General features: G+C 42.5%; 1 protein-coding gene across 1 annotated transcript in view; it reads left to right on the forward strand.

The window, feature by feature from the left end:
* LOC128298862 (serine/threonine-protein kinase Genghis Khan) overlaps positions 1 to 15,545 on the forward strand; it is a 48,468-nt gene extending 32,923 nt beyond the window's left edge. The window contains exons 7-22 of the mRNA XM_053034665.1: positions 38 to 355; positions 423 to 529; positions 8,502 to 8,641; positions 9,080 to 9,316; positions 9,391 to 9,819; positions 9,884 to 9,979; positions 10,051 to 10,753; positions 10,823 to 10,921; positions 10,997 to 11,107; positions 11,193 to 11,378; positions 11,445 to 11,535; positions 11,616 to 11,766; positions 11,847 to 11,919; positions 11,992 to 12,116; positions 12,186 to 12,307; positions 12,671 to 15,545. Of these exons, the coding sequence (XP_052890625.1) occupies positions 38 to 355; positions 423 to 529; positions 8,502 to 8,641; positions 9,080 to 9,316; positions 9,391 to 9,819; positions 9,884 to 9,979; positions 10,051 to 10,753; positions 10,823 to 10,921; positions 10,997 to 11,107; positions 11,193 to 11,378; positions 11,445 to 11,535; positions 11,616 to 11,766; positions 11,847 to 11,919; positions 11,992 to 12,116; positions 12,186 to 12,305 (2,986 nt within the window). The 3' untranslated portion in view covers positions 12,306 to 12,307; positions 12,671 to 15,545. The remainder of the gene's footprint in view (positions 1 to 37; positions 356 to 422; positions 530 to 8,501; positions 8,642 to 9,079; positions 9,317 to 9,390; positions 9,820 to 9,883; positions 9,980 to 10,050; positions 10,754 to 10,822; positions 10,922 to 10,996; positions 11,108 to 11,192; positions 11,379 to 11,444; positions 11,536 to 11,615; positions 11,767 to 11,846; positions 11,920 to 11,991; positions 12,117 to 12,185; positions 12,308 to 12,670) is intronic.
* Positions 15,546 to 15,654: the final 109 nt, after the last annotated feature.

Raw genomic sequence — 15,654 nt, forward strand, 5'->3', positions numbered from 1 at the left:
TCCACATTTTCATTTTTCCACGTATGTCCTGTTACAGAAATAGACGCCAAGCATTCAGCCAATGGGAACGTCAGATAGCGGAGATAATTCAGTGGGTATCGGACGAGAAGGACGCTCGCGGCTATCTTCAGGCGCTCGCAACGAAAATGACCGAAGAGCTCGAATACCTGAAGCACTCCGGGCCGCTCAACCACAATGCGAGCGATAACAAAAATTGGCGTAATCGACGCTCGCAAAAGCTCGACAAAATGGAATTGCTGAACCTACAGAGCTCGCTGCAGAACGAAATTCAGGCAAAGGCAGTGATTTCAGAAGAGCTTACGCGCACTAGAACCGATCTCGTAGCGGCTCAAAAGTAATTCCTTATAGTGCAAATGTGGTAGTATTTGCAATCTAATTTCCTTTTGTTTTTATTTCTTCAGGGATTTGCGGGAGACACGCCAGATTTGTGAATCAATTGGTAGTGAGCTGAAGCGCAAAGAAAGCGTGATAAAGGATCTTCAGCAGCGGCTTGAATCTAACGAAGGATGTGAGTACATCGTAGTTAAACGGTTTTGTTACCTTTTTTTGTTAATAACCCAGGGAAACGCTATGGATTTTTGCAAGCTTATATTTCCCGGACTCCGACTGGTGAATCAGTTCCGGAATTTGATTTTGTTTACCCGTGACCATACGGTCATTGAAGAACATATCATAGGCTGGTGTCCTAGGAGCTTTTAAATTTTCAAAAGCAGAGTGTTTTTTGCTTCAAAAGATTCAAACACATCAAAAATAGTGCCTGAAAGAATATCGCCGCGATACATGTACGAAATTAGCGTTGTGATAGTATACTTAACGCTGGTTTTTCATGTGCTTCATGGTGTTGGGAGCATTAGTAGCTGGTAGAACTTAACCTAATAGTGTAACACATTTTCTGTAGGTATTGGTTTAGCTGAAGGTCAATGCTTTTTATACCGTTGCAAACAGTTTTTTCGTACATGTGTCCCATTTTTTCACTCGCAGCCATGCATAAGAGGTGTAAATTGGTCGCTTGCAAATGGCGAACCTATGAGCTTTGAAGCGGGATCAGTTACTAACCCACCGTATAAAGTATTTAACGATGTTAACGTATTCTATTACATAGTCCCAGCAGTGCTTGCTTGTTTAAACGTAGCTCATCAGATCAGAGTGATTCAATCGGATCAATCAATTTGGTCGCACTATTAAAATAAAATAGGTAATTTCTCGTTCACTCTATGCACACGGTATGCTGCAAATGCACGATTATTTATGATCGTTGATCATTGCCCTGTCTCGTGAGGCGTCCCGTTTTGACATTGGACAAATTATCCAATAAAAAGCCTAGAATGATTTGGAAATTGATTAAATTTGTATATATCAGAACTTTAAGCTAATTCATGGCGATTAATGTTGTTAAAATTATGTATACCTTTCAATTAAACGAATTATCACGAACATGATCGTACACATTTTAATCACATTTTGAATTGTAAAATGCGTGCAAGCGACGATGATGATTTATTCATCTTTTTGGGTGCTAAAGTATTAGCATTTAGATATACGGACTGGCCGTTCTACCGATAATTTGAAAAAAGTACTAGTATTTGCCAGTGCGATAATATTTGTATTCTATTGTAAAAAGCCACGAGTTAACCTAAAGGTCTAATGGATTCAAATTATTGTTTACGTTATTCCTCTGACGTCATAATTCTAAAGTTACTGTCATCCTACCTCGATTTCCTCTTTATCCAGCAAATCTTCAATATCTGTGCTCTTGTGTATGTGTATTTATACTGTTAATGTAGTAGCTTTCAGATCTTGAATCCTGGGGATTCAGGATTATAAATAGTCGTTCGGGGAAAGTTCGCTTTATGGGTGTAAACAAAGGTGTAGGATACAGATCTTTAAAGAAATGCAACGAGAAGAGAATAAGACAGAGAATTCGTTTTCATACCAATGCAATATAGATACAAATACAATGAATATAGAAAAAGTTGTTAAACAATCAATAAGGACCAAAATAAGCATGAGATACGACACATGCGATTAGCATTAATTCTGCTTCCTGGACGTTGTTCTGCTAGTAAGCGGTCAGTTAGCTCTATACATTAGGAAAATGAATCTTCCGGGATCATCCGCTGTCTTATATGATCAAATAGTCTTACTAGAAGCCTTCAAAAAGTGTGCTTGTGTGTATGATGTTTGTGTGCGTGTGTGTTATTATGCGTGCTTGTAGTGCGCATAAGACTCTTGTTTTGTTTTCCTTTTTGCTGATCAAAACTAAATTTGTTTGATTGTTCCCTCGTCGATCGTACGCTCATCGCTCAACAAACAACGTTCAAACATCTCTAACAAATTCTCGAATTTGTACTTCATTGCAAAATACTTCAACCTATTTGACAATGTTCACCATCGGCCGGATCGTTCTTTATCACACGATGGTTCCACCCTATTGCCACAGTGCCGCTCCCGGTAATGCAATTGTTGGGTCATGGCGATGGATCGACAGCAAGCAGCCGGAGAAGCACCAGTAGTATACGAGGTTTTGGAAACAGTCTAAACGAACCTCAAATCGCCGGTGGTCGGCCGAGAAGTTCGAGGGAAGTGGAAATGAAAGACGTGCTGGAGACGGTTAGGAAGCAGCATTTATCTTCCGTAGTACCGTCAACATCTCACAGTTCCGCTGACGACGACCGGATGGTAGAATGCTTGCTAAAGGATCTCCATCGTGGCGAAGGAAACAGCAAACCAACGGAGGGCAGTAAAGTGAAGAATGCAACGCTAACCGGCGACACAACAGAGCTGACCGAGTTCGAGCGGGCCGTTTTGAGCAAATACATCCGGGAGTTGCAGGAAACGGGAGGAACTGCTGACGTGGAACACAAGGCACTGGCGAACGATCAAGGTGATGATAGTGTTCGTGATAATAGGCTAAGCATGGGAGGAGTGCAACATGACGAAAATGGAAACCTACTGGTAGGAAGCAGCGTGACGACACCGGATGCAGAACAGCATCATCACCAGCCGGCACAAACAGGTGGCATCGAAACAAGTGAAACCGAAAAGGCGAATACAAAGAACGAAACTTTGCCAAAGGCACCATCACATCCACAGGTTGTAGCATTTGTTGATGCAAGAACGTTCACTAGCACTGGCATTAGCACCGCTAGCACCAATACCGCCATCACCATCGCCAACAGCATCACCGCCACAAATAACAGCAGCGATTATTGCATAGATTACCCGTCGAAGAGCGACGACAATAGCGCCAAATCTAGCCACCCCTTGGAGGGCGATGCTAACACTAACGATCATAACAGTGTTGCGCCATCCTTGTGCTGTTGTACCACTACTACTATTACTGCTACTACCACTACTAATGATGCTGTGGAGCAGACGGTCGTACCGTCCCCAACGAATGCATCCCACTCGTCCTCCTCCTCGAGTGCGGCAGCGGTAGCGATGGCGGCATCGACCGGTGGCAACACGACGGTGGCAAGGGAGGCGATGGCTGCGATCCGCAATCGAGCAATGAGACGTAACTTTTCCGTGTGGGTCGGTGTGACATCCTGCGTCTGGGGCCTGTTGCTCTACCTAATCAAAACGTATACGTAATACTTCTTTCTTTATGTTATTTTCTGCATATTCACACCCTTGTTTTTGAAACCTGCCCAAAACCCCACTGCCAGAAACAACAACCCTTAGTTTGACAGCCCTTTTGTGAAGTTTGTTGATGTTGCAGTTTTATTCAATTAACTTGTTTGTATTTTTCTTTTTCCAAGTTTTGCTTTTGCTAATGTTTCCTTCAAGCAAAATGTTTCTCTTCCAATGCATTTCGGATCTGTTGTGAACAATAGTTTTTTTTTCTTTCCTGAATTTGCTACATCACTTATTTTATTTATTGTTTTGTTTTATATCTATTCATAATTTGATACACGTTTTCTGTGTTCTATGTTTAGTTTCGTTATGATTTGTTCAAGCTTCCAACGGCTTTTTGATACTATTGTACATTGTTCATATGTGTTTGTGTTTGGATTTTGTTTTTGGCTTTTTCTTTAATTCGTGTTTTGCTTTAGTGTTTCGTTTTTAAGTGTCAAAAGTTATGCTAAAACAAAAAGATGTTTTCCTTCTATATTCCAACTTCCTCGTGTATTTTTTCCCCAACAGTGGCACTACTTTGGAATGTTGCAGTTGGTCAGTGGATTAAGAAGCAAGTTATTTGAATGACTACGTTTTTATAAACAGGTTTAATAAAATGTTTATAACATAAATTAAACGCTTTAGCAATAGCCACACTACACTGTGCACTGTGCACTGTATGTGTGTGCATCGTTAAAGCTGTGTTGTGTCTCATAAAATAGGTAAGCACCGAGTTAGTATTTGTGTGCGATACCGTACCTTTTTTAACAATAGTGGAAATGAACTAAACAAAAACGCATAATTATTGTTTTAAAATCGTAACAACTCAGAATAATATAATATTTGAATAAGGTTAACATAAAAATGGAAAAAAAAACAACAATATTTAATATTGTTCCTGCCTAAAACGAAGCTAAAACACGCTCAAAACTGACCAACAGCAAAGGAAGAAAAAAACAAACAAACAAACTCAATCATTAAAACTCAACATCAATTAATTTCGTTAATCCTTAATTTCATTCCATTTTTAGTAGTACCTTAAAAGGGTGTTCTTGCGTTTGTTAAATGCTCTACCGTATGTCCCGTAACACATGCAACAAAAGTGATTGCTATCTCATTTGCTCGCGCCATTTGACCTTCCATTCGCAATCCATTCGTAATGCGAACGCGTATGCCACAATATTTATTGGCGGCAGCAGCAGCAGCAGTTACAACAACCAGGAGATGCAAATATTGCAAACAATTTGACGAAATAACGAGAGCCCCACCCTTGCTTTGCCGATTGGAATCTTTAATACTTGATACTGGCTATCTCATATTTCATACGATCCTCTCACCCACATATGTGCCCACCATATTGCATCCAGTTGGCTTGATCATCGTTAGTGCTTCAACATGCAAAATGGCAACAACAACAACAACAAAAATCATCCATTAAAACCTATAATCCGGATGCACGCCTACTCAGTTATGCCATAGATCATCTAATGCACTATATCTCCTTATACCTCTCGGCGGGTGTAGTAGTTGCCAACAGCATCCGGTTGTATGCGCGCGCTCGCTGTTTTGCTGCAGAAGAAGAAAAACAAACGAAAGCTCTCCTCCCCTTAGCGCTTTCTCAATGCTCAAAATCTCAAACCTTTCACATGACAACCGAAACCGAATGGTTCGCCTTCGCGCATACCATCCAACCACTACCACTACGAACGCTCTCTACATCTGTTGTTCTTCTGTTGTGATGTTTCTTCCTTCTTGCAGATCGTTGTAACAATAATAAACTCGAACAGTGTTGTAGTTGCCATAACAGAAAAGTAACGACGACAATCACTACAACCACCACGACCACTACCATCCGAACCACCGATGACGGTAATGCCGAACAGCAGCGCTACCGATGCTGCACGACGGCACAGGACGAGCTCATCGATCCACACGTCACCAATATCGATCATGCCATGCTCATCCCACGTTCGACATTGCCAGAAGTGAACGATTGCCCATCAGTGCCCGTGTTACCGTCTATGTTTCCATCGCCTTCGACGGAACCATCCGGGACGGAGTCACCGTCGGAGCGACCGGATGATCTCGTAATGCTTCTAACGCCTCCCGTAACGCCACAGTTGGTGCCGCAGGAGGAAGAAGAAACTGCGTACAGCACTACTGCGGGAGACAGTGCTGAACAAAGCAGCGTTTCGTCGATTCTCGTAGAAACGGAACATGTATCGAAGCCTGTATCGTTCACTACGGATAGTCAAGTAGCGATTCAACCTATCGAACAGGAAGAACAAAGTCAACACCTTGCACACACCACACCAAAGATCGAATCAGATAACGTGTTGACTGTCGACGATGGCAGCGTCATCGTCGTCAGCACCACGGTGGAAACCGTAAAGGAGCCGACCCGCTCTTCGATTGAACCGTTTGAAGAAACCGCCCGCCCGAATGGTGTTATACCGTTGCGTTCGCGATCACTCTCATCACTGCATGCTTCTTCATCGGCCTCACGTTCGTCATCCTGTTCGTCCCCAACGGTAGATGTAAATGCACCACCGGAACTCTCAAAATCGGCCACCGTCGCAATGCTTACGTTTCAACGCAACCGTCGCAAGGGCAGCGGCCGGAAGCGTAAGAAGCGTCGGGACCGCCATCGAAAGTAGCATGCAGTGTTATCGGTCTAGGTTCTAGTCAATGCGTGATAGACGTCGTTATATTCTACTGGAACAACGGTTGTGCAATAGACATATTTCGGGAGCGAAACCGATACTTACTGAAACAGTTTGCATTATGCGAATCTCAACGGCTGTTCGAGATTAACTCGAATCGTTAGAGCGATCATTCGTTAACGTAGCATAGCGCGTGATCCTTTGTTTATGGTACCCCTTAGAGGAGGTACTATTGTTTTGCATTATTTCAGAATTAGTCATCATCATACATAATAATCGAATCAGTGTTAAATGGAATCTTTTGTCAACTGAAAGTCGTTAGAAACGATGACAATTTATGGTGTCACTTCCAAACCAGCAGCTTTCGACTTACAATCATGTACAAATGTTTTTCGAACTAGAGATTAAAACTTCCAGCGCTATAAGGCTTGTCGGATCTATATTCGCAAACCTTTCTGCTATCAGTTCGGGATGAGTCTTAAAGTTATATCAGTTTTCTTTGCAGAAAGATAAGCTTTAGTTGTGAATTGTATTAGGTGCGCAATTAAATTTCAATGTTTTTTTTCAAACACAAACAATATTAATGTGAAAAAATCAAAAGACTTCCAATCGTTAGCGACATTAGGTTTCTGATAACCGTGTGTGATGCAGTATTGAATCATCATATTTTTGATGAATTGCATGCCTTCTACCCTGTATTTCAAAATTAAGGTTTCGTTTTCTTACAACTCATAATAATTAATCCCGCCAACTTCCCACCAAAATGTCGGGGCAGTAAAATTTATCCTTTTTGTCACTGGAACGATTTTTTGCCAGTAAATCCGTTCCAATTGATACGTGGCTTTTATAGGCTTTTCTACCCCAAACAGTGAGTACTATATTGCGCACGTTACACTAATCGATCAATATGCTTCCAATATGCAAGGAAAATGTGAAATATCCTTTATTACCTCAGCATTCAAACAGGGCAACTCTTCTTCTGTTGTGTTTGCTCCCGGTCTGTTAAGTAGCATGTTAGTGCAAGTAGAACTGTTATGGTGTTGGATACAATCAAACACTATCAGTAGAAAAGGAACTAAACCTTCTGTTGATTTAATTATTTCACATAAGAATGTTTTTGTAGGCCGTATTGTTGGTTTTACGAAGAAGCAACAGGAATTATACTCGGAAAGGAAATTATTGAATTCAAAGAAATATAGAATGCAGAGCAATGGAATCTGTACACGTCCTGTGGGTTGTTTGATAATGTTTCAGTCTTTTTCTTTTCTAGTTGTTCAAAGGTAGCACAACTATCCCTCAGAAATTTATAACTTTTTTCTTCCTAAACTAGAAGCTCCCAAAATTCAAATTTTGGGGTAGGTACAGCAGTGTGTAGTTTTGTTTGGTTTAGTTTTACTCGTCCAACGTTCGTCCCCGTTAATTCCATTTTTTCCACGCGTTAACATCGTATGTGTGATGTAATTAACTGCTCCATATACTCTGATCAAGCAGCTGCCTAAGGAATAACCAACAGCTAGGACATATTGCAACATATCAGACTAGCTCCACACATTACCAAACAATGCCAGTATATGTTTGCGTTGAACAAACTAGCAATGTAATCTACAGCAGCGTTATCCTTTTGTTTGTTCCTAGTGTTTTTTTTTATCTGATGAGAGCGAACAAAAAATTGAAACATTGTTAAATTCTCATCAAACACTACGTTCAGAATCATGTACTAATACAACAAATCATGTACGTTCTTTCTCTCTCTCTCTCTTTTCTTGTATTTTATATCTTCCTTTACCATCGACTCGAAATTTTTTCGATTCCCCAAAATTTATTTAATCTGAAACTCATCTACGCATTATATGACTATGTTTGCTTTTTGTTTTTATGAAAATACCTTTGGCAACTTATTACAACCAAACTTCAACACGACACACAAACAACATTCTACCAACATTCACGATTGTTTTGTTTCTTGTTTTTCCATGTACATTCCATGCGTTTGCGTTTTGTTTGCAAAACTTTTTCATTCCATCCCACGTACAACATGCTTTTTGCAATGCAATGCGCATCCTCATCATTTCTCGTGTAAATAACTACTTGGTTTTGATGCGTGCGTGATGTGGGTGTGTAACAAATCATCCTTAAAATCTGAAACAAAACCAAAAAAAAAATCACCAAACCAACGAACGGAACACGGGTACGCCACAGTCCTGGAAAGGCCCTCCTCGCAGATGTCCTATCTGGATCACTTCTTGAAAGAGTCTGGCGGCGTTGGAAGTGGTGGTGGTGGCGGCGGCGGTGGTTCCAGCTCAACGACGCACACAAACTCAACGTTGGCCATCAACATGGTAAGTTGTCTGACTCTGGGAATCTATTTCTGTGTGAATTTTGGGATAGCGAATTTAGTTTTCCATCCTACATATAGTCCTTTGCTTGTGAAAGTAAATTTTAATTTCGTTTCATTTGGTGCGACGTTGTAGTCGTTATTGCGTCAACTTTGTACACACGATAGACTTCTTGGAGCAGCCTATCGTTTGTACAAGCATTTAGTAGAATTAAACATTTGGTTTTAATGCACACACCGTTTACCTCGCAAGCAGCCAACAGCCGGATCGAGCAGTAGCACAGTACCACCGCACCGCAAAAGCAGTAGCGGTAGCCAGCACGTAAACACATCCACCAGTTCCTCCTCGAACAATCTCACTTCCACGAATGCACCACACCTTAACCAAGCCCATAATCAAAGCCTCTCATCACTACACAAACAACAATTACACCACCAACAGGTACAGCAGCAAAGTCAGGTGCAATCGCAGCAGTTGCAATCCCAGCATACGTATAGCAATCAGCAGCAGCTGCTTCAACAGCAACAGCAGGAACAGGCGCAGCAGCAGCAGCAGCAGCAGCAACCAACGATGCATCATTCGAACTATTCGATGGAAAGCGAGGATGGTGATGTGGAGGATAATAATCGCGGTCACTCATTGTCCAGCTCGAAGAGCAATCTGAGCGATCACTCACTGGTAAGATCACATGAAGCAACATAAACTTACGCAAATTTGGGATTACGTCTTATATATCTGTTCACCTTCTCCAGAGCATGCATAGCGTGATGATGTCGCACCAGCAGGACTTGCATCCCCATCGGCAGCAGAAAGCGAAAGTGCACCAGTTTCTCGTGCGGACCTTCTCGAGCCCAACAAAATGCAATCACTGCACATCGCTAATGGTGGGTCTAACGCGGCAGGGTGTGGTGTGTGAGCTGTGTGGTTTTGCTTGCCACATGATCTGCTGCCCGAAGGTGCCAACCCAGTGCCCGGTACCGTCCGATCAGACGAAACGCCCGCTCGGGATCGATCCGACGCGCGGCATCGGTACGGCGTACGAGGGCTACGTGAAGGTACCTAAGCTGGGCGGTGTCAAGCGTGGCTGGGTGCGCCAGTTTGTCGTTGTGTGCGATTTTAAGCTGTTCCTGTACGACATCTCTGCCGATCGCAGTGCGCTGCCAAGTGTGCACGTCACACAGGTAAGCGTCGAATTGTACTGTAGCATATGACTCCACGAGTAACATCGTTTTCCCACGATTGCAGGTGTTGGATATGCGTGATCCGGAGTTTACGGTTTCTGGGGTGCGCGAAAGTGATGTCATTCACGCGACGAAGAAAGACGTACCATGCATATTTAGAGTGAGTGTAGATCACTGGCGCAATGCAACGATCAGTGTTGTATAGTAAATTCTTCCGTCTTCTCTGTACAGATTACAACATCCCTGCTAGACGGTGGTCCTTCCCTGCAAACGCTAATGCTAGCGGACACGGAATCGGAAAAGGCAAAATGGGTTGTGGCACTAAGCGAACTTCATCGTATATTGAAGCGCAACAATCTACCGAACACGGCCATGTTCCGCGTGCGTGAGGTGCTCGACAGTACCGTGTCGGCGATCCGGAACGCGCTGAGCGCACTGATTATCGATCCAGAACGGATACTCCTCGGCACGGAGGATGGGCTGTTCTGTCTCGATCTGGATCGCAGCCAAATAGCACGCATCGGCGAAAGCAAAAAGGTGTACCAGCTGTGGTACATCGCCGAAGAGCAACTGCTGGTGATCCTGTGCGGTAAGCAGCGACATTTACGGCTGTTACCGATACGCGCCCTCGAAACGGTTGACGTCGAGTGGATCAAGGTGGCAGAATCGAAGAACTGCATCACGGCCTGCACCGGAATTATAGAGCGCGGACCGCAACCCGTGTTTTGCATCGTGCTAGCCCTGAAGCGCCAAAACACGTCGCAGATTGTGGTGTACGTCGTGAACCGGGATCGTAGCCGGCATCACAAAATGTGCGAGTTTACCGTTGCGTACCCTGTGCAGAGCTTGCAGGTTTTATCCGACATGCGGTTGGCTGTTGGTCACCAGAGTGGTTTCACCGCATACTGCCTGCAGGGTGCGGCCAAAGCAATGCGTACGTATTGACCGGCGAGAAGATAGTACTTTTACCTAACTTTAAGTAAATATCTTTCTGTTTCTGTAGCTTTAGTGCATCCGGAAAATCAGTTGAACAATTTCCTCAATTTTTCGGGCGTTGATGCGTGGCGAGTGATTGAAATACAGTCTGGTCACGGAGGCAATGGTAAGCGATAAACGAACGTATGGCATAGGTTAAGGTTTTGGGTAGAAGTTTTATAATTTTCACTTCTCACTCTAGTGCACGGTGAATATTTACTTGTATTCCAAACGCTCGCAATCTACGTCGACCTGCAGGGGCGTAAATCACGCGATCGCGAAATCATGTATCCGGCTGTCCCTAAGCATATCAGTGAGTGTTATTTATTGACCAGAGCTCCAGCAAACGGTTTGTGGAAAGGTTGCTTTATTTACTTCTTGCATTGTACATTTACCAGCATACTGTGACGGTCATCTACTAGTCTACTCGGAGACCCATCTGGACATCTTCAACACGCAAACCGCGGAATGGGTGCAGTCAATTGGTTTAAAACGTTCCCGTCCACTGATGAACAATGGCAGCCTTACGTTGACCTATCTCAATGACAGCGTACACGTCGTTTACCTGGCGAACATGCATACGAGTAGGTGTTATCTGTTGCTTCGTGCAAAACGAGCAAACATAATAAAAGCGTCCTTTTTCATTACAGGAGAATTGCTCAATCTTTCCCCATGTGATCGCGATGGCCGTCTGAAATCTAAACGGTTTTCATTACGCGAACCTAATCGAACCATTCGAACGTAAGCATACGGCATATGTTAATTGAATTGATCTACAATGGTGGAAGCTTTTAAACTGTGTTGCATTTTTGTCCCCACAGAAGCACCGATCGCCGCTCGAAGCTTATCTCTGCACCAACTAACTTTAACCATATCTCGCACATGGGTCCCGGAGATGGAATTCAAAAGCAACGGTTGCTCGATCTCCCAACGACGATCGAGACAGCCGACCAGAGTACACAACAGCAACGGGTAATTTGTTGAAATAAGCTATGAAGGAGTTTTTGCTTAATTCTCATTTTCTTTCCCTTCATATGGTGGTATTTGTGCAGATTTCAACGATGCGTCATGCACCGCCACCTCCTCGTGCACCTCCTCGTCCATCCATGATCCATCAACTGAATGGTGAGCTTTGTTTTGTATTCTTACTGTTCTGTTGATACGAATATTGAATTTATTACGATCATTTCGATGTAGGATCGAACAATTCCCTACCAGGTGCAAAACGTACCGCCCCTGCCAGGCCGCGCGATCAGCCTCCATCGTTACCACGTTCACCTAGTCCGTTGGGAAGCATGTCCTCACTTCATGACGTTCTAAAGGTACATAAGACAATAGTTTCCTCAATTTTTGCTCTCTTTAATTGTTCAACATTATCTGTCCATTTCCAGGTTTCGGTTGCCGATATGCAATCGGAATCAAGGCAAAGTGTGGCGAGCAACAACTCCAGCTCGGTATCTACGCCCCCTTCCCCAACGAACGATCGATTAAGTTCAAGCTACGATTCATAATGGTGAGTAATGGATATGATTATTAGGCGAATCTGTTTCGTACTAATGAATCTGAATGAACGTTTTAACTGTATGAATACTGTATTCCATAGATTCTTGAAGCCTCAAAGATTCCATACATAATTGCTTATTTCAAAATCAAAAACAAAAAAAAATCCCAAAATCATATCACAGGAGGAATCTTTGACGATTCGTGAATCTTTTGAGAGTCGGCTCCTGATTAGAATGACTCCCTACTACAGATTCATATGAACAACTCTTCTCTTCTCATTCATGAACCACGACACTGATGAAAAGAGCTAGAAAAAAAAGAGAAAAAATATGATTAATTGAAGTACGTTTCATGATGTTCATTTCCGGTACAGTTTCCTGAAATATTTCACCAAATTGCTAACCATTCGCTCCACGCTGGAACACAGTGGACGGTCGTTTTGCTTAAGGGGGCCGCCAGCTACACGCCATTCGAGTCGCCGCGAAATGGACGGAGCGGATACTTAGCGACGTTGAGTGTGTTTTTGATTATTTTGTATTGTTTTTGTTAAAGATTCGTATAAAAAATGCGCCATATATCGTTACATCGAGTTTCCGCGAAGGAGGCAATCTAATTTCACACCTGCATTCATATTTCTGCTCCCCCCGCGCACAACGGGTGGTGGTACGTGTTGCGGTTTCATTTTAAACTAACCATAATCGTATGTTCGTAGCATGCGGTGCTAAGTAATGATCAATGATCTCTTCCCCTGTCTATCTCTCTATTGCTGTTCAAAATTTTAGTTTAAATACGTTTTTTTTATTACATTTTCATTCATTCCCTTCACTCAGCACATGCTGCTGATCTATGCGATCATACACTCATCATTACGTAACGTGAAACAAAACAAAAGAATCAGGAAACTGTATCAATTATGACAACCAAATGACTTGCGGTCGGGTTGTAGTCGATTAAATGAACAAACTTACAAACTAAGCCGGTGGGTGTGATTTGTAACCATACGAAACGGGCAACCTCTTTTTGCTGCGGAGTTCTACTTCCGTGTTCCGTTGCGCTTTTCACGTGCGTGTGCGTGTGTGTATGTGTGTATTGCACAGGTTGTAGGAAACGTTAGTTGGTAGCGAGGAATAGAGAAGGAAATAGAGACATTGAACCATCCTCTCATTACCATTAAGCGGGTTAGAATGCTAAAACTGTGAGAAGAAAATTGTACGCCTATTGTATACTATTGTCATTATATCTAACCTCTAGAAACAAAAAAAAAACGACGCCATGTATTCCTGCCGAATAATAGTATTTGATATTCATTCCTAGATACAAAAACACATACTGTAAAAAGTATCACAACCGGTAATGGTAGGCCGTCGGGTTCGTCTACAATCGATCCTATAGAATAGCAAGCTGATGAAAATTAGAAACGCATTCTTTCATACTATACTGTACCAGTTCTTGTTCATCGCGTTACTCCCCTATCGACGGTTCACTAATGTTTCTCCAATGTTTAAAGTCATCGAATTCCAAAACAACGATCATTAGAATGGTCGGGCAGCATACGGCTGTCCAAAGCATACCATAACCTCATCGTACTAATCCCTTAACGGAGCTACTTTTTTCACACACTACTACATTGTACATTGCGCATTAGTAAACGATCCCGTTTTGGTGGATTCTACCGTACACACATGCGCACGCACAGTTGCAAACATGGCTGATAATAAAAAAAAGTGCGCCTACGTAGCGATTGTCTCTGCTACGGCTACATACATTCACAAACACACCGATGGTGCTTCCAAACGTAGCAGTTGCAGAATTAAACTGTAAGGTTAAAATTGCTCGTCGGTTCACGCGCACCACACGCACGGTGAAAGGGATGCAGCAGCGACTGCACGTAGGCCCAAAATAAACAGTAAATTGTCAATATACAAGAGTGAATTTAGTGGTGTGTCGGGGAGTAAAATTACAAAAAAAAAAACAAATGAAATCAAATTATACATACCTTCAGAATGTTTACATGCGTACAACTAGTAACGAAAGTGAACTTGTGAAGCGGCACATACCCCCGTGATAGGAGCGTGTCCTTATTGTGACTAGCAAACGGTAGAAATGCAAGCGTTTATTGGGGCACACAGACAACGCACCACTAAAACCGTGCTGCAGAAAAAGAAATAAAACCATGAGGACAATATTTAGTATTTTCAATGCAGATTAATACTGCATTTGTTGCATAATGTTATAACACGGAATGTCGTGGGCTGAGATAAGACGGGACAAAGCCGCATCAGAAGGGCTGCAACGAGCAGGGACATGTGAATGGGCGCCTGATAATGTAGGGGGCAACAGGAGTGCAGTAGTAGTGTACTGGATGGCGATCGTAGTTATGTACGTTTAAAATATCGATCATCAATCATAAAGTTCACGCGCATTGCATAAATTAGCTAACGTTTACATTATACGGTTTACTACTCACTGATTGAAGCAAAGGGCGCCGCGCAGCCCTTGGTAGTATGCAGGGAACGAATAATCCAGCTCGTAACCAAGAAATGAAGATTGATGCTAATGAAATTAATGTCCTATTTCAAAAAGGGTTTTATGTAACTTAAATTTATCGCTTGTTTTAATTCCCTTCCCTAAGCACCGGTACGCGCCTAAATTGAAGCTGATAGTTTATCGCTTGGTTTTACTTAGTATCTGTTTTAAGATCGCGCCGAGATGGCGGCGAAACTTACAAATTGAATGCGCCATTCTTTTATTGTCCTTTTGTTAGTAAAAGTTCTTTCAGTTTTATTTATTTGAATGTAACAATTAGCCCCGGAAATTGATGTTAATTTATGTGTAGTCGTTGAAATGTGCAGCGTAATACGTGACACGTTATATTAATGCTAACGAAAGGTAATGGTAAAGAAACACAAGTTCACAAAACCTGCATTCGTAACGGTTGAAGAAGGTTGCTTTCAGTTGCGGAGGCAGAGGGTCAATTTTCGAACGAGTAGCAACTAACTGAACGGCAACAGTACGGTGTTGGGTGGGGTATTGGCTGCGCCTTACTGTACATTTGTGCGAAAAAGAAACAAACATACGGTACATCCTCATGCGCTGGAAAAACTTTTTCCACCGTAAAAGCATATTTGATTCAAACGGCAACGAATGTGAAATAACATGAAACACTTACAAGATGCATGACTCCAGCAGCATTGCGAAGAATTCAGGAGTGCGGATACAAACTAAAATAACAAAACGAGCCAAACAGAGTGAAATTGTGTTGTTTTTTTCCTATTGTGTACGTTTTGAATTTGAGAAAGTTGTGCAACACACAAGTTACAGCTCGTAAAACAGGTAAACACTTGAAAAAGCTATTTG

Source organism: Anopheles moucheti, chromosome 2 (genome assembly GCF_943734755.1).
Source record: "Anopheles moucheti chromosome 2, idAnoMoucSN_F20_07, whole genome shotgun sequence".
Classification (NCBI taxonomy): Eukaryota; Metazoa; Arthropoda; class Insecta; order Diptera; family Culicidae; genus Anopheles; species Anopheles moucheti.